The 25,871-nt window shown below is 37.4% G+C and overlaps 1 protein-coding gene across 4 annotated transcripts in view; it reads left to right on the plus strand.

Annotated features, from left to right (window-relative positions):
• The window catches only part of LPAR1 (lysophosphatidic acid receptor 1), a 129,300-nt gene that overhangs the window by 40,697 nt on the left and 62,732 nt on the right, over positions 1-25,871 (plus strand). For all 4 annotated transcript variants that reach the window (XM_019749562.3, XM_019749568.3, XM_019749561.3 and 1 more), the window contains exon 2: positions 16,328-16,487. In XM_019749562.3, coding sequence (XP_019605121.1) covers positions 16,443-16,487 — 45 coding nt within the window. In that variant the 5' untranslated portion in view covers positions 16,328-16,442. The remainder of the gene's footprint in view (positions 1-16,327; positions 16,488-25,871) is intronic.

A 25,871-nucleotide genomic window follows, 5' to 3' on the forward strand; every position in this document is an offset into this window, starting at 1 on the left:
TCAGGTGTACAAAACAATGTAATAGTTAAACATTTATCATTTATATCTCTCACATGGTGATAACCCCGCTCTCTCCGTTTACTATCCCTCTGACATCTCACAGAGACATTACATTTCCACTGTCTCGATTCCTAATGCTGTACTCCGCTTCTTGTAACTATAACTATATATATATATATATACACACACACACACACACACATATATAATATATATGTATACATATATGTATATATGTATATATATATGTGTACACACACACACATACACATATATAAAATTGTAGTTGACAGTCATTATTGTTCAGCTTCAGCTTCAGGTGTACAGTGCAGTGATCAGGCATCTACATCATCTCTGAGGTGGTCTCCCCAATGAGACAAGTGTCCATCAGATACCCTACAACATCTTTACAACATTATTGATTACATTCCCCAAATTCACTTTCATATCCCTGTGGCCATCTTGTGGTTACCGACGGTGCTTTCTAATTCCCTCACCTTCCCCCTTATCCCCACCCTGCCTCCCTTCTTAGCAACCCTCCGGTTTTCCTGTATGTCTCTAAGTCTTGTTTCTGATTGGTTCATTCATTTATTTATTTTTTAGATTCCACATATAAGTGACATCATATGGTATTTGTCTTTCTCTGTCTGACTTATTTCACTTAACATAATGTTCTCTAGGTCCATCCATGTTGTTGCAAATGGTAAGATTTCATTCTTCTTTATGGCTGCGTGATACTCCATTGTATAAATGTACCACACTTTATTAATGCAGTCATCTACCGATGGGCATTTCGGTTGTTTCCATGTCTTGGCTATTGTGTATAGTGCTGCAATAAACATAGGGGTGCATAAATTTTTTCGAATTAGAGTTTTGGATTTCTCCGGATAGATACCTAGGAGTGGAACTGCTGGGTCATAAGGTAGTTCTATTTTCAGATTTTTGAGATACTGCCATACTGTTTTCCATAGTGGCTGCACCAATCTGCAATCCCACCAACAGTGTACAAGGGTTCCGTTTTCTCCACGTCCTCGTCAGCACTTGTTGTTTGTTGATTTATTGATGATAGCCATTTTGATTGGGGTGAGGTGGTATCTCATTGTGGTTTTTATTTGCATTTCTTTAATGATGAGCGAGGTCGAGCATTTTTTCATATGTCTGCCATCTGTATGTCCTCTTTAGAAAAATGTTTCTTCATGTCCTCTGCCCATTTTTTAATTGGGTTGTTTGTTTTTTTTTGGAGTTGAGTTTTTTATAAATTTTAGATATTAACCCCTTATCGGATATATCATTGGCACATCCCACAAATATTGATGTTTCGTTTTCATCTCCATTCATTTCAAAATATCAAAAATGTTCATTTAATTAAAAAATACTTTCTAATTTCCTCCTTCAGTTACTTCTTGATCCATAAGGTATTTAGAGATATCTTAATTTTCCAGCATTTGGAGATCTTTCAGAGATCTTTCTGTAACTGTTTTTAATTTAATTCAGTTGTGGTCAGCAACCATACTTTGCATGATTTGAATCCTGTTAAATTTATTGGGACTTGCTTTATGACTCAGAGTATGCTCTATCTTGGTATAAGTTCCGTTTGCAGTTGAGAAGAATGTGTATTCTGCTGGTGATGGGTTGAGTATTCTCAAAAAGTCAATTAGATCAAGTTAGTTGATTGCGTTGTTCAAGTCCTTTATATCCTTACTAATTTTTTGTTCTATCAGTTAATGACAGAGGGGTATTATATTCTCTGGCTGTAATTGTGGATTTGTCTGTTGCTCCTGTCTTCAGTTTTTACTTTTTATATTTGGAAGTTCCCTTATTAGATGCATAAGCTTTTAGGATTGTTATGTCATCTTGATGAATCAACACCTTTATCATCATTAATTATCCTTGGTAATATATTTTGCTTTAAAATCTACCCTGTCAGATACTAATACAGGCATTCCAACTTTATTTTATTTAATGTTAGCTTGGCATATCTTTTTCCATCCTTTTAAACTATTTGTGTCTTCATATTTAAAGTATCACTCTTGTAGGGAGCATATAAATTGGGTCTTGCTTTTTTAAGAAATCTAATCTGACAGTCTCTGTCTTATAATTGAGTTTGTTAGACCACTTACATTTAATGTGTTTTGATATGGTAATATTTAAGTCTGTCGTCTTGTTATTTCTCTATTTGTCCCATCTATTCCTTGTTTCTCTTCCTTTTTTGTGTTTGGTATATTTTATGATTTTAGTTTATCTCCTTCGTGGCATATTACCTATAATTCTTTTGTTTTTTAGTAGTTGATTCAGCATTTATAGTAGGTTTTAATTTGTTGTAGGCTACTTTTAAGTTATATTATACCTCTTTATGTATAGTATATCTTACAACAGTATACTTACATTTCTCCCTCCTAACTTTTTTTGTTTAATTTTATCTTTGTAACAAACCCCATTGTTATTTTTGTCAATTCTTTTTAACAGCTTTATTGAGATATAGTTCACATATAATTCAACCATTTAAGGAGTGCTATTCAGTGTTTTTTAAAAAATGTATTCAGAATTGTGCAACTATTACCACAATCAATTTTAGAAAATTTTCATTTTTCTCAAAGGAAGTCCTGTACCTATTATCAGTCATTCCCTATTCGTCCTCCCCCAAACCCTTGACAAACACTAATCTACTTTTTTGTCTCATAGATTTACATATCATAGACATTTCACACAAATGGAATCATATAACATTTGGCCTTTTGTGACTGGCTTCTTTCACTTAGCATAATGTTTTCAAGGTTCATGCATGCTTGTATCATTTATCATTATTTCATTTCTTTTTATTGACCAATAATATTCCATTGTTTGGAAATACTACATTTAACTTTTATCCGTTCACCAGTTGATGGGCATTTGGATTCTTTCCAGTTTTTTACTATTTTGAATAATACTTCTATGAACATTCTTGTACAATTTTTGTGTGGACATGTATTTTCAATTCCCTTGGGTAGATACACCTAAGAGTGGAATCACTGGATCATATGGAAACTCTCTTTAATATTTTGAGGGTCTACTGTTTTTCATAGTGTCTGGACCATTTTACATTACCATAAGCAATGTATGAGCATTCCAATTTCTCCATATTCTCACCAAAACATTATTATCTTTTTGATTATAGTCATCCTAGTGGGTGTGAAGTGGAATCTCATTGTGGACTTGATTTTTGTTTCCCTAATTGCTAATGATTTTTTATATACTTTTTTTGCTAATCTTTTTATATACTTCGTGGTCATTTGTGTATTTTTTTTTTTTTCATAATGTCTATTCAAATCTTTTCTCACTTTAAAATCGGCTTATTTGTGTCTTTATTATTGATTTATAAGAATTTTTAAAATATTCTGTATACAAGTCCCATATATATATATATGATTTATAGATATCTTCTTCCATTCTGTGAGTTAATTATAATTTAGAGACTTATGTAAGAAAACTATTTTTTAAAATAATTATTCATTTAATAACTATTTTTAATGTTCTCCATTTCTTTGTGAATCTGATACAAATTTTCCTGATGTCTGGTAGACTTTTTAATATTTCTTGTAGTCCAAGTCTGCTTATGATGGATTCCTTCAGCTTTTTTATGTTTGAAAACATTTTTGTTTTACTTTTATTTTTGAAAGTCATTTTCTATGGGTGTAGAATTCTAGGTTGATGGGGTTATTTTTTTCCCCACTACATTACATTAAAGATGTTTATCTCTGTGTTTTTACGTGCATTTTTTCTGATGAGAAATCTGCTGTCATCCTTATCTTTGTTCCTCTGTATGTCACAATTCTTTTTTTTAATCTGGGAACTTTAAAGACTTTTTTTGTTGTCATGTTTTGATAAATTTGATTATTATGTGCCTTTGTGCGTTTTTCTTTGTTTTATTGTGCTCATGGTTCATTAAGCTTGTTGAATCTTTGCATTTATAGTTTTTATTAAATTTTGAATTTTTTGGCCTTTATTTTTAAAATATTTTTTTTCTGTCCTCATTCCTTTGGGGAATCCCATAGTTGCATAATAGTCTACTTGAAAATTTCCCACATTTCACTGATGTTCTTTTAATTTTTAAAATTTTTTTTTTTCCTCTGTGTTTCATTTTGGATAGTTTCTATTTCTATCACTTCACTAATCTTTTCTTCTGCAATGTCAAATTTTTGTATTATTCCCATCTAGTGCGTTTCTCATTTTATACATTACATTTTTTATTTCTATAAATTTGATTTGAGTCTTTTTTTTAAATTGAAGTTTATTGGGGTGACAATTGTTAGTAAAGTTACATAGGTTTCAGGTGTACAATTCTGTACTACCTTATCTATATATCACAGTGTGTTTGATTTGAGTCTTTTAAAATATCTTTTATGTCTGTACTTTTTGAACATTTAGAATATAGTTGTAATAACTATTTTAATGTCCTTGAATATTCTAATGTCTGTCAGTTTTGGGTATATTTCAATTGAGTGATTTTTTTTTTTCCTCATTCTGGATCATATTTTCCTGCTTCTTTGCTTGACTGATAATCATTGATTGGATGCCAGACTGTGAATTTTACCTTGTTGAATGCTGGGTATTTTTGTGTTTCTATAAATATTCTCAAGCTTTGTTTTGAGTCACAGTTAATTACTTGGAAACAATTTAATCTTTTCAGATCTTGCCTTTAAAATTTGTTGAGTTGGATCAGCTTAGTGTTTAGTCTAGGCCTATGAGTAATTATTTCCCACTCTGAGGAAGGTGCTCCCGAGTGCTCTACCCCAGTGTCCTATGGATTATTCAGTTTTCTAGTTTTGCTGATGGGAACAGAAACTATTCAGATGAATATTACTCCAGCCTCTAACAGTTTCCTCTTGTGCCTTCTCTGATTGGTTCTCTGTTGTATGCTCAGGGGTGGGGCACTGTAGAATTTGCCAGTTTTCTGTCTTTCCAGTTCTCTCCTTTGTGATACTCTGAACTCTAGCTGTCTTGAACTTCTTGGGTTCTCAGGTCTGCTTCTTCAACTCAGTGAGTCAGCTGGGTCCCACCTGACTTTCTCCTGTCCTGTGGCCTGGATGCTTTTGAGGCAGGAAGCTGGGGCAATCATGGGGTTTGCCTGTTCTTTTCCCACTTCTTAGCGATCATTGTCCTTTGTTGCCCGATGTGCAGTATTTTGTATATTTTAGTCTTTTTTTGTTGTTGTAATAGACAGGTGGTTATATCTGGTTCCTGTTACTCCATCTTAACCCCCTACATTCTTCTTCTGTAGAAAAACTGAAACACCTCTACCACCTCAGGGCATAATACGTGTGTGTATTTCTTTCTGTGTCTCTATGTTTTCCCAAATGGGGGAGAGATATAAATACATAACTTCAATAGAATTTAAGTTTTATTGGCTGTATAAAATTGAATTGCATGTAAACATAGTTTTAACAACTCAGTTGGCAAGTACTATGTTATTGGATGCTTAGATTGCTTCTAAAATTTCCAGTTATATATGATATTGCATTAAGCATCCTGTAGCAAAATCTTTGTCCTTAATAGTAATTCTTTCCGCAGTATAAATTCCTAGCTGTGGAATGATATGCCTCTGATTCAGCATATATTTTAGGGTCTTGATGCAACTCCCCCACACACATTGTTTTCCAGAAAGATTATAACATTTGCATCTGTACCAGAAATCAGTTCGATGCCTGTCTTCCTACATTGTGGCAAATACATCTGAAAATTATCTTTCAAGCATAACTTTCTTATTTTGAGGTACTGTTTTAAAACACTATTCTTCAGGCATTCAGAATTGCTTTTGACTTGTACTCTCAAAGGTATTTGAAGTTTAAGCTACTCAAAACTGTAAATAATGGAGAATGCCTTTGTCAACAGAATTCTTTGCTGTTACAAACTGCTGTTCTGGGCTGAGTCACTTTTCTTATCATAGCCATAGCCATATTCTGGCCAGTTATTTTGACACTTTGTCTCCACCCCCATTTACTCTCTTCCCTCTTTCCCGTCTCCTCACCTTCACCAATATGAATATGGATATTCATATTTTATTCTCAGCCATTTGGGAATTACTTCTGTTTAGAAACATGTACTTGCTCTTGGAAGGAAATATCTCCTAAAACTCCTCCGTAGGCTGTGGTTGGAAGAGTCTAGCTTGGCCTGAGGCTTGGTTATAGAGGTTGTAATTTTCCTTGTCCTGAAACCTATGGACTGCAAATGCTCAGCTTGACTCAGAGGCTCCCTCCCCAAGCACTCGTCAATAAAAATGTACCTACCCTATGCTTCAGGTACTTTCTCCCTTAGGTGGAACTCGTAATTTCCTCTCGTCTTTGCACTGCTCTGGGTCCCTATGCAAATGGCCAAGGGTCGTGGCTGCAGATACCAAGATGATCAAGAGTTTAGACATTGTGGGTCCTGGGCAATAGAAAGAAAAGGGCAGCAGTAAGTCTGTCTCTTACCAAAAGGATAATTTTTCTAATTGTCCTACCTTTCAAGAGGATTTTTTTCAATCCTTGTTTTGACTTCCCTTCCTTAATTCCCATCCCTTCTTTTCTTGTTCTCTCCATTCGTGATTGAGCACATTCATTAGAGTTCATTTTTCTCTAACTCAGAAATCTATAATTCCAGCTCATTCCTGATCCATGATTCCTAAACGACAGATTTTCCTCATTTTCTAAGCAATACAACACAAAGTAACTAAAACTAGAGACTGAAGAAAATGGCCAATACATTCTTTGCCCTAGTAGTGACAACTGTTCTGAGATTTTGCTACAAATTGTGTTTTACAATTCCTAGTTATTTTGACAAGTTTCAGAATAGCATCTCTCCCATCAGTATGACTGTTCAAAAGTGAAAACTCTATGCCTGTCAGTACAGTCTTTGAAATCGGGACAGTGACCTTATTTAAATAATTTTTGGCCAGTTTCTTCAATCTGTAGAATACTGGACTCTGAACTGATGAAACACACGTAAAATAGTGCAATTGTGTTTCTCTGTCTGTGTATAGCTAGCGTTAGCAGGATGGGCTAGCTGTATTCCTTCCTTTGAATGTATCAGTTGAGTGCCATATGGAAAGGATAAACTTTTAGGACAAATGTAGACTAAAAGGACTGATTGAAAAGCTGGAGAAGCAAGTGGAAAAACTGACCCTATGTGTGGAAAAGGAAAGATTTAACAACATGGAATATGTTGTCTTCTGTGCGCATACTGAAGAAAAATCTGGGGCCTGAATCTTTGAAGAAGAGGAAAGTTTCTGCTGCCACAGGTAGAGATGGTATTTAAAAACAAAACGTGAGGAAATTATTAGGTTGGTACAAAAGTAATTGCGGTTTAGAAGGTTAAAGATAATTGCAAAAACTGCAATTACTTTTGCACCAACGTAATATTTGATATCTCAAGTGCTTTTCTAATTTCTTTGTTCTAACTCTCCACGTGAAGCGAATGGACTCTGAAAGTGATCAGAGCTTTCTCTATCCCAGCTAGACCATTGGCCTCACCGGTTTTATGGGAAGCAGTGGTGAGGATAGGAAGCGCGGTAAAAAAATGTAGCATGGCTGTTCCTCTGTCAGACTTTTCTCCCCTTTCCCTTTCTTTTTTCTTCTTTTTTTTTTAAGCCTGAAATTCTCATTTTATCAACTTCAGAAATAAAACAGTATTGGTTGACTCCTTTTGCAAAAAGTGAAGAATTTTCTCCTTTTTCTTATGATTTCTTAGAGTTTTGAATCTTAGCTCCTTACAATTATATATATGTATTTCAATTATATAGTGTTTCTTTTAATAGTTATAATAACTGCGTTTTTGGGTCACCAGTGTTATCACAGGTATTGGATTGGCGGACTGCTCATGCAGAGGCTCTCCTGAGCACATTATTTTGATTCGTCACATGATTAGTTGCCTTCTGTCATCAAGTGGATTTTCAGGATAAAATATATTCTGATTATATTTAAAAGTACCTTGTTCTTGCTATTGCAAGTAAAAGACAGTTTGGCCAGATGTATAATTATTGAGTCATTCCTTAGTTCTGACAAAATCTTGGAAGTTGCTCCTTTGTCTTATCCATTGTGGCCGGCGTGATGGCCGTGTGTAGCTCAACTTCTCCCCTTCATAATTTGATTTCCCTGCTTGATTTTTTTGGGGGAATTCTTTGAACTCTTGAAGTTTTGTAACTTAACAAACCCAATTGTAGATCACGTTCTTCGTAGTTTTCCTGGAATGCGATGAGCTCTTTTTTAAAAAAATTGTAGTATCATATACCTAGATAACATAAAATTAACTATCTTAACCATCTTCAAGTTCAGCAGTGTTAAGTATATTCACATCACTGGGAAACAGATTTCTAGAGTTCTTTTCATCATGTAAAACTGAAACTTACACCCATTAAAAAACAACTCCCTGTTCTCACCACCGCCCAGCCCCTGGAAACCAATATTCTACTTTCTGTCTCTATGAATTTGACTGTTCTAGGTACTTCATATAAATGGAATCACAACATTTGTCTTTTCGTGATTTGCTTATTTTACAAAGCATAATGTCCTTGTGGTTCATCCATGTTGTAGCAAGTGTCAGAATTTCCTTCCTTTTAGTATGGAATAATACTGTATGTATATTTCACGTCTTATTTATCCATTCATGTGTCCGTGGACACTTGGGTTGCTTCTACCTTTTGGCTGTTGTGAGTAAAATGCTGTTATGAATATGGGTATGCAAATATCTCTTTGAGACTCTACTTTCAATGCTTTTGGGTATATATATACCCAGAAGTTGCTGGATGATATGATAATTTGATTTTTAATTATTTGAGGAATCACCATCCTATTTTCTGTGGTAGCTGAACCATTTTATATCCCCACCAGCAGTACATAAATGTTCCAATTTCTCCATGTCCTTGCAAACACTTATTTTCTGATTTTTATTTTTTAATTAATTAATTATTTTTGATAGCCATTCTAATGGGTGTGAGGTGGTGTTATCTCACTGTGGTTTTGATTTGCATTTCCCTAATGCTTAGTGGTGTTGACTATCTTGTCATGTGCTTTTGGGCCATTTGTATATCTTTGGAGAAATGTCTATTCAAGCCTTTTGTCCATTTTTTAATTGGGTTGTTTGATTTTTATTGTTGAGTTGTGGGAATTTTTTATATATTGTGGATATTAACTCCTTTTCAGATATATGATCTGCAAATAGTTTCTCCCATGGGTTGCCTTTTCACTCTTGATAGTGTCCTTTGATACACAGATGTTTTAAATTTTGATTTAGTATGTTTAATCTATTTTTCATTGCCTGTGCTGCAGTGAGCTCTTTAAACCTACAAATTTAACATGTTTTAAGAAAAGCTTACTTTTATTGTTAAATAACTTCTGTTTATTCTTCTCAGGCATATGAATTATTCCTATATTGAATCCCTATTTTCTGTGCTCTACAGCCATAATTTCTAATTAATTTAGTCACTTCTGTTACAAGCACGTATGCTTTTTATCAAGCGGTTCTTCCGTGGCATCAGTTTGGTTTCCTGCAGTGGCAGTTCTGCCTGTTGTAGCTTTAAGTTTTTCGTTTCAGCAGTGACATTTTTAAAAATTTTCCTATTTTGCTTTTATTTATCAAAGTTATACATGTTTGTAGTTTAAGGTGTCAAAGAGCTGTTGTGCGCCTTGCTAAGAAAAAGGCGTCTCTGCCTCTCCATACCATTTTATCTTCACCATAGCTACAATTTTCTGTTGTTTCAGCTGCTTATTTGGTATTTGCATTACATTTCTAAGATTTTTATCTGCACTTTTTTTTTCTTCTTAATTTTATTGGGGATTATTGGGGAACAGTGTGTTTCTCCAGGGCCCATCAGCTCCAAGTCAATTGTCCTTCAATCTAGTTGTGGAGGGTACAGCTCAGCTCCAAGTCCAGTTGCTGTTTTCAATCTTAGTTGCAGGGCACGCAACCTGCCATCCCATGCAGGAATTGAACCAGCAACCTTGTTGTTGAGAGTTCGTGCTCTAGCCAACTGAGCTATCTGGCTGCCCCTCTGGAAGCTCAGTGGCAGCTCGTTGTCCTCAATCTAATTGTGGAGGGCGCAGCTCACTGGCCCATGTGTGAATCAAACCAGCAACCCTGATGTGCAGAGCTCGCGCTCTAACCAACTGAGCCATCCAGCCGCCCCTTATCTGCACTTTTCGATATATTAGTTTTAAATATTTATAGACCTTCCATGTGGTAGGTGTGCCATACACATACTGCCATCTTATACCTCTTTGTCCTGATATAGATTGTTCATAATTTTGGTTAGGCCATTATTTAGTGTTAATGGTAGTACATGATCTTGTTAATGGTGTTCATAGTTGAGCCATCTAGAATTCTATGAAATTCTATGAATCTTTTCCCTCATCTGCAAATTTTTGTTCCCCTTTAAATTCTTCATTCTTTTTATGTTTGCTTAGTTTTCTATGCTCTTGGTATTCATTCAATCCCAAACTCTCTGTCAGTTCTAGAAATCTGCTCTTAATATATCCAGAGGACAATGATTCTGTCAAAGCTGCTTTGTGAGTCTTCTAACTTGTCATCCATGGATCTCCTTTCACAATTATGCCAGGAATTCCCTTTGTTTTTCTCTTGTATTGAATTCCTATTCCTGTATCACATGCCTTCCTTTTTCTTAGTTTCCTCCCTGTTTTGCTGAAGAACATCCTCCAATAGAATTCTAGGTCGTAAATTACTTTCCTCGTTGCGCAATTGTCTTCTAGCAGGCTACTGTTGAGAAGTCCAAAGACTGATTCTTAATCCTTTGTTTATGAGCTCCTCCACACACACTTTCTGATAGCATATAGGATTTTTTTTTTAATATATCTAGTGTAAAAAAAACACGGAAAAACTGATGATGGTATGCTTAATGTGGACATATTAAAATCATTGAGGTGGGTCAGTAGGCACTTAGTGGGTCCTTACAGTCAACAAACTTTTCCATTTTAGAAAATGTTTTAAGTTAGTTATTTCATTTCTCCTCCTTTCATTTCCCTTGTTCTTTCATTCTGGATTTGCTTTTATTTGATTATTAGATCTCCTAGACTAGTCCTCTAGCTTTCTCACTTTGTTTTTTGGCTGTGCATTTCGATTTTTACATTTGGAACTTTACATTCCAATTCTTCTATTGAATTTCAAATGATCAACGTTTAAGCATTTTGTTTTTGTTTCAATGGGGGCAGTGTCTTCTTCCTGATGTTACTATTTTTAAGTCTTTTCATCTGTTCAGATTCCGGAGAGAAGACTCTTCCAGTCTCTGGCCTTAGATGATATAAGGCTGGCTTCAGATGCTATTTAGCTCTGGTAGAAAGAATAGGTACTAAGAAAGCTAAGCTATAGCTCTGGCCTTCCTATATCTTGTCATTTTATTCTTCCAGGTTTAGGGTTAAATGGAATCTACAGAACAGAATAAATGAGCAAACAAAACAAATAGACACAGAGATACAGAGAAAAAAACTGATGGTTGCTAGATGGGAGGGAGGGTTGGGGGATAGGGGAGAAGGTAAAGGGATTAGAAAGTGTTCAGAATTTTTCTACTTGGTTTCTGCCAGACTATAGAGCTCTCTGCAGCAGGCTACACAAATTTCAAGTATGAAATTTTTTCACATTTGAATTAAGTGGTTCTATATATGTGCAGCACTTTTTTAAAATTTGGGAGATAAATTTATCCTTTCCTGGTTTCAGCATTGATGGCTTCTTCTTTCCTTCTTTAGTACTTTTTGTTCATCTGTTCTGTTTTCAGGATGGAAGCTTTAAAGTCTTTATCCATGTAGTTCTATTCCCTACTCCCTCAATCTCTGGTTTATCTTCTTCGTTAATACCATTTTCTGCTTTATTTTTAATTCTGTTTTCTGTTTTACCAACTGCCTTCATTTGAGTTCATAACTCAGGTCTTTTTCTTTTTCTTTTTTGGGCTAATGCAGACTTATTTCTGATCTCATATTTTTTAAGTTTTCTTTTATGTAGTACACCTACATATGTAGTACACCTACATAAAAGAAAACTTAAAAAATATATGAGATCAGGAAACATTTGCTGTGATTCTGGAGCCATCTCTTCCCTTGAAATTTTCATTTGCCTGGGGGATTTGGATTTTTCTCTGTTTCTTGTCCTTAGAGAGGAAAGTCTATGCATATTCAGTATCAGGTATTGCCTTGTATTTTTTCAGGAGACTGAAATGAGTCACTGTTTGACTGAAGGCCAGATGAAGAGAAAGGTTAGATTTATAGTAGATTAATTTGCAAATTAGAAATTCATCTTCCTGTGAGGCCTAGGGAAGGAGCCAGCATCAGCTGCAGAAGTAATACAAATGAAGTTTGCCTCAGAACCAGACTTTCTTTTAGGTATTTGGTGTGGCACTCAGTAATTAGGAAGGTTATTGTCACTTGGCATGGCTGCTCATATCAGAAGCCAGCTGGTAGTGTTTTATTCCCCACATGTTTTCTGGGGCAGTCATCATGGCCACATGCAAATTAGAAGTAAATGCAGCCAGAGATTACTTTCTCATTTGGAGCCAGGAGCCCCTTTTAAAGAGCAAGTGTATTTTAAATATACTCCAACTCTCTCTGCCTTAGTTCCCTCCAACCCTCATCCCGCTGAACTAGGAGTATCATTATGTGTACATTGGGGTCTTATTTGCTGATTTCCTGTCCATGCAGTTGCAGCTTCACGTGAAGATGATGGCGTGCCTTACCTTCTGTCAACCTCCCATGTTGATTTTTTTCTAGTGTGTATTTCTAGAAGTTTAAGCAATAGTTGGGATCCGTCTGTGGCTTCTAGGGCTGATTCAGGTTATTTCCAATTCTTAATTGGTTATTTCTCTAGTAATCTGGTACAGAAGAATGAGCCTATGTAGTTTTCTTATTTGTAAGTTGTATTTTTATATATGTTTTGAATTGTAGGGAGGGATATTGATATAATTCATATCCAGTGACAATAGGGGAATGAATGAATAGGCATGTAAATAAATAAGTGACAAAGCTCATCTTTTGCAAGTGAGGGGCATTCGAGGTAGTTTTGTGGTTTTGCAAAGAATGAGATAGCATAGAAGAGATGCCTAGAAAGGAAAATGGAAACAGCTAGAGAAAAAGAGAAGGGGAAACGGTAATGACCCAAGGGTAGCTGGGGTTAGTGGGGCCAACCCACACGGCTCTGTGGTTTCCTGTAGCTGGAGCACAGCCTTGGAGCGCAGGCAAAGGAAATGGAGTGTTGGGTTGATGACAGATGGGAAGAACTGCAGGACAAGTATCCAGATATTTGGAAGAGTTCAAGAGAGACGTATTTCTTTAAAAAATCTGTACAACTCTGTAGTTGACAGTCTGGGGCTCTGGCAAAGCAGGGGACTAGTGTGTCAAACCAGCTTCCTCAGCTAGAGACTGAACAGCAGTATTACTTAGGATATTGTCTTTTTTGTCATTGTATCTAGTTCCCCCATGATTTGCCCAGTTTTGTAAATAAGTTGGGAAATAAATAGGTTTCATAAACATAATTTAAGATATCATTCCCATGAGAGAGCTGATTTATACCCTTTGAGGTAGCATACACCATTTTATAAAGAGCTCTTATAATATTCTTACATTATAATGTTCAGTGAAAGCCTAAAAACTAGATACGTCTTAAGTGCTTCAGGCAAAGGCAGTTAATTTTCTGCCATACTTTTTTCGTGAAGATATCAAACTAACAATCTGTATTATCTATTATGCATCTCAAGGAGTGTAACATAAGTCAAATCTAGGGACACGTCATTAAAATTTTATATGGATGACAGCAGCACAGGCCTGTCTGTGTCAGGGTTTGGGGAAAATAGTTATTCTGCAGGACATTTGACTTTCACCCTGTTTTCTTCAGGACTGTCTGAAATTTTGGTTTAAAAAGACCCCAAGCACTTTCTGCCGCTTCTTAATTTTTTGTTCATTTAGAGGGGTAGTCTGCGGGAAGAGCATGGGTCCTGGTTCAGATCTCAGTTCCATCATTTCCTGGCTGTTGTGACTTTGGGTATGTTGCACAACCTTTCAAAGCATTGGGTTTCTCATCTGTGAAATGACTTAACAATATCTGCCTAAATTGTGTGTGAAATGACTGCTCAAGGGCTCAATGTCTGGTAGGCTTTCATTAAATCTCAGTCTCTCATGTTTCCCCCTTTTGTTGTCAATAGTGATGCCATGTGGTAGATTTGTCACATTGATTTCTATGTCCCTTTCCTTCCTCCAGGCTAGGTGCCCGGGCTTCACCTTTTGGGCAACTCCTTGTACTCTGAATATTGACAATATATTAAGGTTATATTGCTTAATGATAAGGTCATAATGCATAATTCGCGTGGCAGAAATGATAATTGGATCTGAGCACACAGTATGAGTCCTTAAGCATGGAATCTCACTTGCCTGCTTGTTTTGTTTTCTGGTTATCATGCTATTTACAGATTTATCTGTTCACCCTACATATGATAGAAGAAGGTACTGTGAATTATAAATACATGAGAAGGAAAAAGGCAAAATAAAGAAGTAAGGGTGAGCACACAGTGATGCCAGGAATAAAGTTCAGTGCAAAACAGGACAGACATCATGGGGTCCTGTAATTTTCTCTGAGTAGGCGCTGCACTCTAGCATGAAAGAGAAGGCACTCCAATATACATATACCGTTCTCCTGGGCTGTTCATTTAAATTCACTGTGTGGTAAATAACAGGTCTTCCCCCCACTAAGGAGAACATCAATGTTGTCTCAGGGCACCTATGGAATTTTGTGTGTAATGTTACACCGAAACAGTTTGACAGCTTTACTTCTTATTTGTCAGTAGCAGACGGAAGCAAATAGGAAGGTGCCACAGTTCTAAACAATTAAAACATAAAGCGATTGAAACTATAGTATGAAAGATAATACACAAAGACAGGATAAAAATCAAAAGTTCAAGTTGCTAGACGTTGCTGCCAAACCTGGATGATTTCTTAGGAAACAGTTCTCCTGAGGTTATGTCACTCGCTCATCATCACCATCCAGCTAATATAGAGTCTTACCAGAGGATTTGGGGTCAAAGGACTTGGATGAAGTGTCCAGCTGCACTGTTACTACTGCTCAAGACTTACCTGGATCTTGTGATCCTGGTTCAATACTTTCACTATTAAAAGTATCGCTTTCTAATAGTTTAAAAGTGTTTTGATATCACCTTACATGCTGGTGAAACCTTACCACCATGCTTTTACCTTACAGATGAAAGCTTCCTGCTTGCTTTTACATGCTTTTATTTACAGATAAAAGCTTCCTGAAGGGAGGGTCTGGGTGAGTTTTATTCCTCATGCCCTTAGTTCATTATAGATGCTCAGTAAATAGGTTTTGAATAAAAAGATATTGTTAGGTGGTATGAAAACAATCTAAACATGGAAAATTTTCTTAAAATGGAAGCATTTTCTTAAATTCTTAAAATGAAAAGATTTTCCCTACTGGACCAAACTACAACGTGAAAACAGTCACATCAATCTTTTGACAGAATTTGAGCCATGCTTTACTGTAGGGAATTTAGCTTTTTTTTTTTTTTCCAGTTTTCTCAATAAACATATTAATAATGGAAGATTTAGTTATACTTTTTGCTTATCTAGCATCCCCTCTTTGAGTATGTCAAGGATTTTAGAAACATGCTCTTCCTCCACATGTGGAAGTCTGACTTATAAAGCCCCCACCACCTGTCTGAGTACCTGCCTCATTCCTGTGACTGACTCATGTAACTTTTGGGTGTCTTGCCTTTCGTTAATCTTGAAAGTGGTAACTAAGTTCCCTGAGGAAATGTAGACACAGACCACGTTCACTTCCTTATGTTTAATATTGTTCTGGGAGTTGGTGGTTATTCTAGTGCTGGTTCTGCCATTAATGAAATGTGTGACTCTAGACACTTCTCTTCTCCAACCTCAGTGTTTTCATCTGCTAATGGGCAGGGTTGAACAGAGTGATCTCCAAGACACTTGATGGTGTTATTCTCTTTGCCCTTTGTAGTAATATATAAACTCTCAGCTGTCAATTGTGGGTCATTCAATTTCTTTACTGTTTAATGACAGGGTGGATTCTCCCCTTGGCCATTCTGACCATCTCCACAACTTGATACTACTACTACCTCTCCAAACATCAAGCTAGCATACAGAGTTGGAGGCAAATGAAAATACATCAGCTTAACATGATTTGGACGAATGGTACAGAAACCCTAGTGTGGAGATGTTAGATGCTGCATCTTTTCATTGAGCTAGTAGTTGGCATTTGGTGTAAGGGCGTTTTGCTTCCTCTGGCCAATGGCACTTCACTCCCATGTGATACTGCTCCTAGGCTAAATGTGGGATTTCCTATCTTTTTCCAGGTACACACTTCCTCCTAGCATGACTGAGATCTGATCAGCAGCCACGAAAGTCTGACTCCTGTGTCTGGCGCTGTAGTGCTGGGGCCTGGTCACTGCCCACAACTACAGAGCTGCCATGGCCACTGCTTCAACTTCCACCCCTGTAATCTCTCAGCCCCAGGTAAGTGATTCAAACTGGCCTAGGTTTGGGCTAATCATAGTTTTGTTAAATATTTAAGTTGAGTTTCAGAACGTGTGTTTGACTTTGGGCATCATGTGTATCCTTCTAATTATCATTTGGTGGGAAGTTGGATAATAGTGCTTTGGTGCGCGCAGTGCAGTTTAGTTCAAGAAGCAGCCGGAACAATGAGCAAGTGATTTTAGTGAGCGGGCTTCTGTTCATAGGGGCCTTCGTTTTCAGTGGCCCCTTAGGATGTTTGGCTATTGCTATAGGCATCCAATTCCAAATCAAGACAGTCAGAAGTAAATCTAACTGCCTTTCCTCTTTTGGCTGTTTTTAGGGTTTAAGGAAATATATCAGAACAGATCTAATCTTCCAACACGTTTTCTGAATGCTGGCTCATTGTCCTCCTTGTATAATTATTATACTTATTATTATGCCTTGATGTAGTCTAGTCACTTTGAAAAGAAAATGCAATTCTAGAAACTTCTGAGCAACTGTAATGTGAGTTACTTTTTCTCTTCAGCCCAGAGACGTGCCTAAAGATATTTATTGAAGCCTTAGTTGAAGGCCAACAAATACAAAACTTTCTGAATACAGCAGGAACACTGTCTTTGTTCAGATTAATTTACAATCTGATCTATTCAACTATTACCTGGACTCTCTCAGTTTCAGCAGGCAGCGTGGCCCAAGGAGGAAAGAGACTTTGGAGTCATTAGGCCTGAATTCACATCCCGATTGTTGATTCAGGAGCCAAAGTGTGCTAACCTCGCTCCACTTCAGTTTCTTCTGTCATCATACTTCACAGGATGATTGTGTGGATTAAATGACAGAATATATGCAGAGCGTATAGTAAGTGCCGGCCAAGGGTAGTTTCCCATTTGCTCTTCCTTCATCTTCTCTTCACATCCTTCTAAAGTATGACCTCCCATCTCATTCGTGACGATCATTTTTAGGCCAAGGTTAAAGGAAAAAAATACACCTTCGAGAAAGAGCCACATTGACTGAAATATGAATCTGGATGACACAAAATGTTGTTCCACACTTTTATTTTTCTGTATTATTTTGCAAGCTACTCAATTGTGTATGTATTTCAAGTAGGGGCTGTGTGTATGTGTGTGAGGTAGGGAAAGGAAGAAGAAGAGGGAGAAAAGGGGCATTTTCCTTTACTTACTATAAATGCTTCTTTTCCTTTCTAAAAGACCTTAGCATTTGATCATAGGGATAAAGTCCTTGCTGTTCTTGAACATTTTAAAGCTTTTAGTATTCTTTTTCGGGTTGTTTAGTGTCACTGCCATGCTGTGTGTTTCTCTTTCTGGTAAATGGGCCATTGTCTTTGCAGTACTTCACTTACTTTGGGTATTTGGTTTCCATTCCCCTCAGTAGTGTTTTTGGTGCCTGAGAGACTTGGTTTATGGGTAAAAGGACTTAGTGCCTGTTGCCTGACGTCTCTATGTCAAAGTCCCTGCAGCTGTTCTCCTGCAGTGACTATTCTTAGCCTTCTGTGACGTTAGGCACAAGAGCAGGTTTTCTGGACAAGGCATTTCACATCCCAGTCTTGCTGCCATCATTCATCAGCATTTCCAACAGCAGCATCTTATCTGCACACCTTCCGTCTTACACAAGTGACTATCAGCGGGTGAGTAATATAAATATTTTTAAATGACTCATTTAATTAAAATGCTTAACACCACCCAAGGTAGAAAGAGGTCATATTTAATATAAACACTTGGGGAAATGTGTACTCTTGTAAATGTTCTGTGGGGAAATAAATTGGTACAGTCACTCTGCAGGGTAATTTGACAGTACCTACTAAAATTATATGCCTTTGCACATACCCTGCTCTCATCTTGGTATCTACATTAGAAAAACTCTCACACATGAGCCCAAGGAGACGTGCATAAAGATATTTATTGAAGCCTTAGTCGAAAGCCAAGAAACACAAAACTTTCTGAATATACAATAGTAGAAGGACTTAATACATTCAGGCATGTTGATGGGATTTAAATACCTGAAGCAATTAAAAAATGATAAATATATATCTCAACACAGCTATATCTCCCCAAGATCTGATGGAGGGAAAGGAAAGCAAGATGCAGAATAATACTTATTGGAAGATATCATTAAAACTGTAAAGCAAGACCATATGTTCTAAGGGCTAAACATATGGTATGCTAACATAAATGCATAGTGAAAGGTCTAGAACATACATTGTCAAAGGGATCTTGGGAGATGGAAAATCCCTCCAAAGCTTCATCACCCTACATGAAGAAATCTTATTCTTTGGTATTTAATTTCTCTCATTAGGGTAGAAGTTAAATTTAATTAAAACATTCTCCTTGAGAGTCACCAGTGGGTGGGGCGGGGGGGGTGGGGAGAAGACAAGAAACTGTGATCTAGAAGGATGCACAAGGCTCTCCAATCATATTGCCTGGGTTTAAATCCTAGCTCCAGCATTTTCTAGCTGAGCACATTGGAGTGGGGAATGGGGGAGAAATGTTCTCTCAGTGCCTCTATTTCCTTGTCTGCAAAATGAGCATAATAATAAAAAAGCCAACTTCGTAGGGTTTTTTAAAGGATGAAATTAGATAATACGTGTAAAACTTAGAACAGTGTCTGGCAATATTGCTCAATACATCTAAGTAGGTGTTATTGTTCAGCAAGCACTGTGGCGGGCCTGAGGATACAAGAATGAATTAGCTAAACAAGGCTTTTGCCCTACCAGAGTTTAGAAATGTAGTGGGGAAATATACAGAGAAGGAGACAAAAATTTTCAATGCTGTGTCACAGATGCTGTGATACAGGAAATATGGATGCTTTAGGAGTAGAATGGAACACCCAGGAAAACCTTGGAGGATCAGGAAAGACTTCTTGAAGGAAGACCACCAGGCTGGGAGCTTCTGAATATGAGTTATTCTGATCAGGAAGAGTAAGTAGCACGTTTGAATGTCAAATGTTCCCAGGTGAGAGCACAGCATTTGGATGACCATTCAGGCGAGTTGCAGTCTAGTGGGGCGTGAAGTTGTGACAGGTGTTGTGGTAGAGCCAGCGCTGCTGGCCCTCCAGATCTGATACCGGTAGTTAAATTTTCAGGAATTTAGTGAGCCCATTGACTTCGTGCTTGGAGCTTGAAATCAGCCAGGGTGGAGTATTTACATCATGGAAATTGGCAAGCTCAGTCCCTCACTCCTAAGAGCCTATTGTTGAATATTTATCAGCATACCTCTGGTTGTAGAGGAGGCAGATGGGTTAGGTTACAAGGCTGGAGTAGATTTTGCAGAGGCTTGCAAGCCACCTTCAGGAATTTAACAACCATCTTGAAGAAACCCGTGTAGCTTTTAAGTCTTAGACATGGGCTCACACCCTGCCTCTTGACAATTTGGTTGAACAAGTTCATTAAACAATCTCAACCAGAGCAGTGAGCCCCATTATTCTTACCACATGTTGGGAACAGTAGTAGCCTCTGATAGTTGGGGGAACTCAAGCTCACTTGGAAGGAGTCAGCTATAAACTGGGGTATTAGATCACAGGGAGAGGGAGCTGACTCTTCTGGAGTCCCTCCGTTCCCAGGATCCTCTGGTTGGTGATGGGCCTCCTGATTTTATGTCAAGTCTTCACATGAAATTTGTGCAGTCAACTTTTAGTCCAAGACTGACCTGTCCTTGCCCCCAACCTGTATGATGTGTCTCTCTTCTATTCAAGTTTTCCCAGGTTCAGAAAAGGTAAAAGTACTTTAAATGCAGCCTCTCCTTAGGCAAGGCATAATAAGCAGTGCACTCCATCAGCTTAGCCTGGTATTGTCTGGCACCTCAACGTGCATTCTTTTAGAGTGAATTCAGGGACTGGTGTAGAGATAAGCCCACATTCAAGTGTGAAAGGCCTGACAATCCTTTTCTAAGGCAGAAATCCTTTTCTAGGCAAAAACAACATTTTTTTTTTTTTAAAGCTTTTGGTTTTGTTTGTTACTCAATTCATTTGGTAACAAAGAGTGTTTTTCTAATCAAGGCTGCCTAATACTAGATATAAACTAATTAATACAAACAAATAGCCTGTGATTGTTTCAAACAATAGTAGGGAAGAAAGCTTTCATTGTCACTCCTGCTGGGATTGCTGTTTAGTTAGTGAAAGATATGCTTTGTGCTTTGAAGTGGGACAAGTTTGTATTCCCTGCTTTACTCCTGCCTAGACTGTAAGATGGATTTTTGTTTTCTCATGCTGAGAGAGCACCTTGTGTTTACCAAGCAGGATGAAAACTGAGGCGAAACTGGACTAGCAAGCAGCAGCAGGAAGACTCCGTATTTGTAGCTGATTTGTAGTTCTGCTAGTCCAGATGCTGATAGGGAACTTCCTGACCCAAAGGAAGCTGCAGACAGGACCGTGCTCATTAGTCAGTTAATGTGTTCAACCCTGTGCACCTGGTGGGGGATGGAGGTGGGATAGGAAAGCAAAAACCTTGCCCCTCTTAATGACTATTTTCTGTTTCTAGAACGCTATTTAGCATTACTTTAATTGTGGGTTCATCTAGTTACTATGGGTGGGGTATGTATTAAAAGTTTTATTTTCCTTTTGAATGGAAGGGTCAGTAGTTCAATACGTGAATGAGTGGATTGGCTGATCCAGGACTGGCATTAGAGACCAGAATAGTTGTTTGAAAACTTCAAAGGTAGTCAGATCTCACACCTGTGATCCAGTAAGGAAGTATTCTTTTCCATCAGTATTTTACAAGGTGTTTCGTTCTGTCTGTCGTTTGCTAAGTGGCTGTCTTGGTTTTAATCCAAAGAAACAAAATATAGTTGATTTCTCCAAGTTCCTACAAGATTTCCTGTAGCTTTCATTACAGACATGAATTTAGGTAGATTTTCATTATCTTAAACAATCGCTTTGTTCCTCTAGCTCTTATTCAGTGTTCTGAGATAGCATAAGAAGGGCTCTACTTATTGTCTGTTGGCAGACAGGTGTTTTTGAACATCATTACCTATAGGTTATCCCAACAAAATCCATCATATTTCCAAAATCTATGTTTTAGAGGTTTTATTTTTGATATTAGAAAGTGGATACTTGTGGAGTAAAAGAATTGAATTGCATATTAAATGGGTTGTGTGTTTTTTGATTGAAAGACTTTTTTTTTTTTAAAGATTTGTATTATGGCAGTTTTCAAATATTCGCTAAATAAAAAGAATAATATAATGAGTCAGAATATAGCCATCATCTAGAGTCAACAATTATTAACATTGTGCCATACTAAATTTGTTTTCTCCCATTTGGGGAGATGAAATATTTTAAAGCAAATCCTCGACATTATGTCATCTGATCTCAACCTTTATATATCAATGTGCATCTCTAAAAAAGAATTCACGTACTTAACCATTACAGTACCATTATTACACTTAACAAAATTGAAAACTCTCTTATATGAGTCTGTGCTCACTCATGTTCAGATTTCCCCAATTGTTTTTCTAAAAAATGGAGTTGGTATGTTAAGCGTTATATTTTAAAGACATTAATTAGATCAATTTATTCTTCTGCTTAAAACTATTCAAGACTTTTTAAGGTTTAGTTTCCGCCCTTTATTCTCTAAGTGAGGAAATAGAGTGAAATATTAACCAGAATATTTCACCACTGAAGAATAAAACAAAGACATACATTGGAGCTTCTAAAGTAAGGGAATGGTTGCAATTGTTAAATTATGCGTCTCTAAAGTAAGGGATCATAGATGTCTTGATAGTGCTTTCTTTTAGCCTAGAGTGTGAACAATTAATTGCAATATGAAGTATGTATCCAGCCACACAATGAGGACATAGTATAGTCTGGCTTCTTCTAATATGAAATCGAGACAAGAGAATGCATGAGCTTAGGTCCAGGTGAGTTTTGGTTCAAATCTAGGGTCAAGTCCCTTAGCTGAGGGATCTTTTAATATAGGTATCTCTTTCAGCTTTATTTTTTTAATCTCTAAAGTCAAATAATACTGTGCTCACAAGTTTAAATGCAAAAATCTTTTAAGTGCTTTTCTATAGTATCAGCAGTCCCTTAATAAATGCCTCACATATGTTCCTTCCTTTTCCCCTGTAATTATTCTGGGAGTTCTTTACAGGGAAAGAGTGGTTACCTCTACATATGGTCTATATATGATGTGCTTATGTAGTATGCCAGAAGATCCATCAAAGGAAAGCAAGTTAGATAAACACTCTACAGAAAGCCCCAGTGTATTGCCAGGAATAAATGCATATGGAGATAAACATTGAGATTTCTGACTTACTCCATCTTGAACCATGTTTCCATTAGAAGTTAAATGTGTTCTCATATTGCAATTTAAATTCATCTATGCCGTCTTCTGTGTTTATAAATTCAGATAAAGTTTGAGAGGATATCATATTTTGGAATCTGAGGGCACATTTTGAGTTGTCTATTCATAAGACAAAATTGTACCCTGATACCTCGCGTAAACCACAAGTGAGACCTTTCACGTTTCTGTTTCATTCTAATTCATCCTTCCTAATTGGTTTAGTCTTTAGTGATTAATGGAGCTACCTGTTTATCCCTCAAAGAGATGTGGCTTTCTCCCTCTTACGGCCTATTCTGGTGCTATTTGCCTGTTTTCCTTTCCCCACTCCTAGCTTCTCCAGCTATTTTTCTTTGAACGTCTGTTGCAGCTTTTCCATGAATAAACACTAAGGTGGGACAACACCCTGCTGTTTGTACCAGCTGAGGAGATCGTAATCACAGGGTCTAGGGGATTTATGTCTTTTGAGAACTGTACCTTGCTGCAATAAGACTGTCATTTAAAAAAAATCAACCTTCATTTGCTTTGTGATCATACCGCCATTTGGTAATTGCATAGCATCACTCAAGGAACTGCCCTTCAGTTAAACTTATCCCGTTCCATAAGTGACTCTCCTAGGCAGGCTCAGGCTGGGAGAGACATGGTGGCGGTTGATACCTGCTCTTTAGCATCAGACGCATGCTTAGGAAAGGGCCATGGAGGAGATGCGTTCATGAAAGGCTAGGTTGGCAATAAAACAACTTTCAAAGATTCAGACAACTTTTGGGAGGAAGAACTCCTGTCCCGAAGGCAGAAGGATTAGGGTATGGTTGTTGGCGAATTAGGTAGCTGCCTGATTTCAAAATATTTGCACTTCAATGAATCTCCACCTGATAGTTTAGGGAGGTTTGGAGCCTTAGTTCAGGCCTGGAAGGAAGAGACATTCATTTGGATGTAGGTAGGGCCAACTCTAGGGCTTTGCATATCTAGAACTCTGTTTGGCATTAACTTAATTGTGGTTGATGAAGTTACTGAAGTAACCTGGCCAAAACAATGGAGGGGAGGACCCAGGAAGAATCCCAGCCCTAGGGCCTATGCTCGGGGCTTACCTCTGACAAGCTGTGTTGTGTGCGGATGACCAGTGGGAACTCAGGACTCAGCAGTCACAGTCAGGCTTAGGTCCTCGTCTGTGAGACGTGTTCATAGGGAGACTCAGCTGCTGATCGTCCCACTGTCTTGCTAAAGATTAGCTTGGAAAAGAAGGGCAACACCGAACCTGCAGGTGGGAATTCAACTCCTAGAGCTACTAGGACGACATGGCAAATGAGAGGGAAACTGTGAGGATTATAGTCTTAGTTACACCATGATGTTTAACTCAAGTGCTGTATCAGGAATGTGCATTTATTCTTACGACAATTTTTTTTTGCATGATTTTTTCCCCCTTAAAATTATTAAAAATAAATTGTTTTAAATATTTAAAATAGTAAATGATGCCTCTTTTTTGGTTGTACATGTTTTTTGCTTTCCTGTAAGCTAATTACTGAAAAAGAAAGCATACACAAGCTATTTGTAAGAATGAAAGAGTACAGTAAGTATAGATAGTAGCATACACAAAAACGTAAATGGGTATACAATCCTAGTCTTTAAAAAATTGAGCACCTAGGGCCGGCCCGGTGGCTCAGGCGGTTAGAGCTCCGTGCTCCTAACTCCGAAGGCTGCCAGTTCAATTCCCACATGGGCCAGTGGGCTCTCAACCACAAGGTTGCCAGTTCAATTCCTCGAGTCCCGCAAGGGATGGTGGGCTCCGCCCCCTGCAACTAAGGTTGAACAGGGCACCTTGAGCTGAGCTGCCTCCTGGATGGCTCAGTTGGTTGGAGCATGGCTCTCAACCACAAGGTTGCCAGTTCAATTCCTCGACTCCCGCAAGGGATGGTGGGCAGCGCCCCCTGCAACTAAAATTGAACACGGCACCTTGAGCTGAGCTGCCACTGAGCTCCCAGATGGCCCAGTTGGTTGGGGCGCGTCCTCTCAACCACAAGGTTGCCAGTTCGACTCCCACAAGGGATGGTGGGCTGTGCCCCCTGCAACTAGCAACTGGCAACTGGACCTGGAGCTGAGCTGTGCCCTCCACAACTGAGATTGAAAGGACAACAACTTGACTTGGAAAAAAGGCCTGGAAGTACACACTGTTCCCCAATAAAGTCCTGTTTCCCTTCCCAATAAAATCTTAAAAAAAAATTGAGCACCTAAAACTAATACAGTGTTATATGTCAATTATATTTCAATAACAACTGTAAGATGAGAAAATTACCCAAAGATGCTATATACAAGTGCATGAAAAGTATCAAGTACTTTAGAATAACTCAAATAATAAAATAAGTATAAGAACTTTTTGAGATTACTTATAAAATGTTATTAATAAGCATTAAAGTAGACTTAAATAGATATCGTGTCGATGGATTATGAGATTATCGATTTTATGTCTGTTCTCTGCAAATGCATCTATAGATTGATTACAATTACAATGAAAGTTACCCCCCCTCAAAAAATGGAAATTTTGCAAGCTGATAACATTTATATCAAAATGCAAAAGGTCAAAAATCTTGAAGAACTGATGGGAAAAACTGCTCTTGCAGATATCATAATTTATTATAAAGTCATCATAAATATAGCAATGTGACATTTGCATCGAGATGGATAACTCATTGGAAGAAATAGAGAGCCCAAAGACCAACTTCCCACACACATCATTGTAAAAAGAAATGAATTGGATCAAGATAATAGAGAAACATATTCTGCTATTCACCTATGGAAACAATGGGCTAATGGAAAACAATTTTTCATTTTCTTTATAGGATGACTTATTTAATTACATTGTTTCAATCTGTGAGTTCAAGAGGCTACATTTTAGGGATGGTATTTGGTTTATTGAAGTCATAGTCAGTAAACTACATGAGTGGAATTTGAACCCAGGTCTCACTTATTCTAAGGCCTAAGCTTTCAGACACTGTAAATCTGTAATATTATCTCCCATAACTTTTGTTGTCTCTCAAGAAATGGAAATTTTAAGTGAAGCATCACCACATATGTTAGTTTGTATCCACTGGTCGTTCTTTGGGCCTGGT

Source organism: Rhinolophus sinicus, chromosome 16 (assembly GCF_057876585.1).
Source record: "Rhinolophus sinicus isolate RSI-liver-muscle chromosome 16, RSI-T2T, whole genome shotgun sequence".
Lineage (NCBI taxonomy): Eukaryota > Metazoa > Chordata > Mammalia > Chiroptera > Rhinolophidae > Rhinolophus > Rhinolophus sinicus.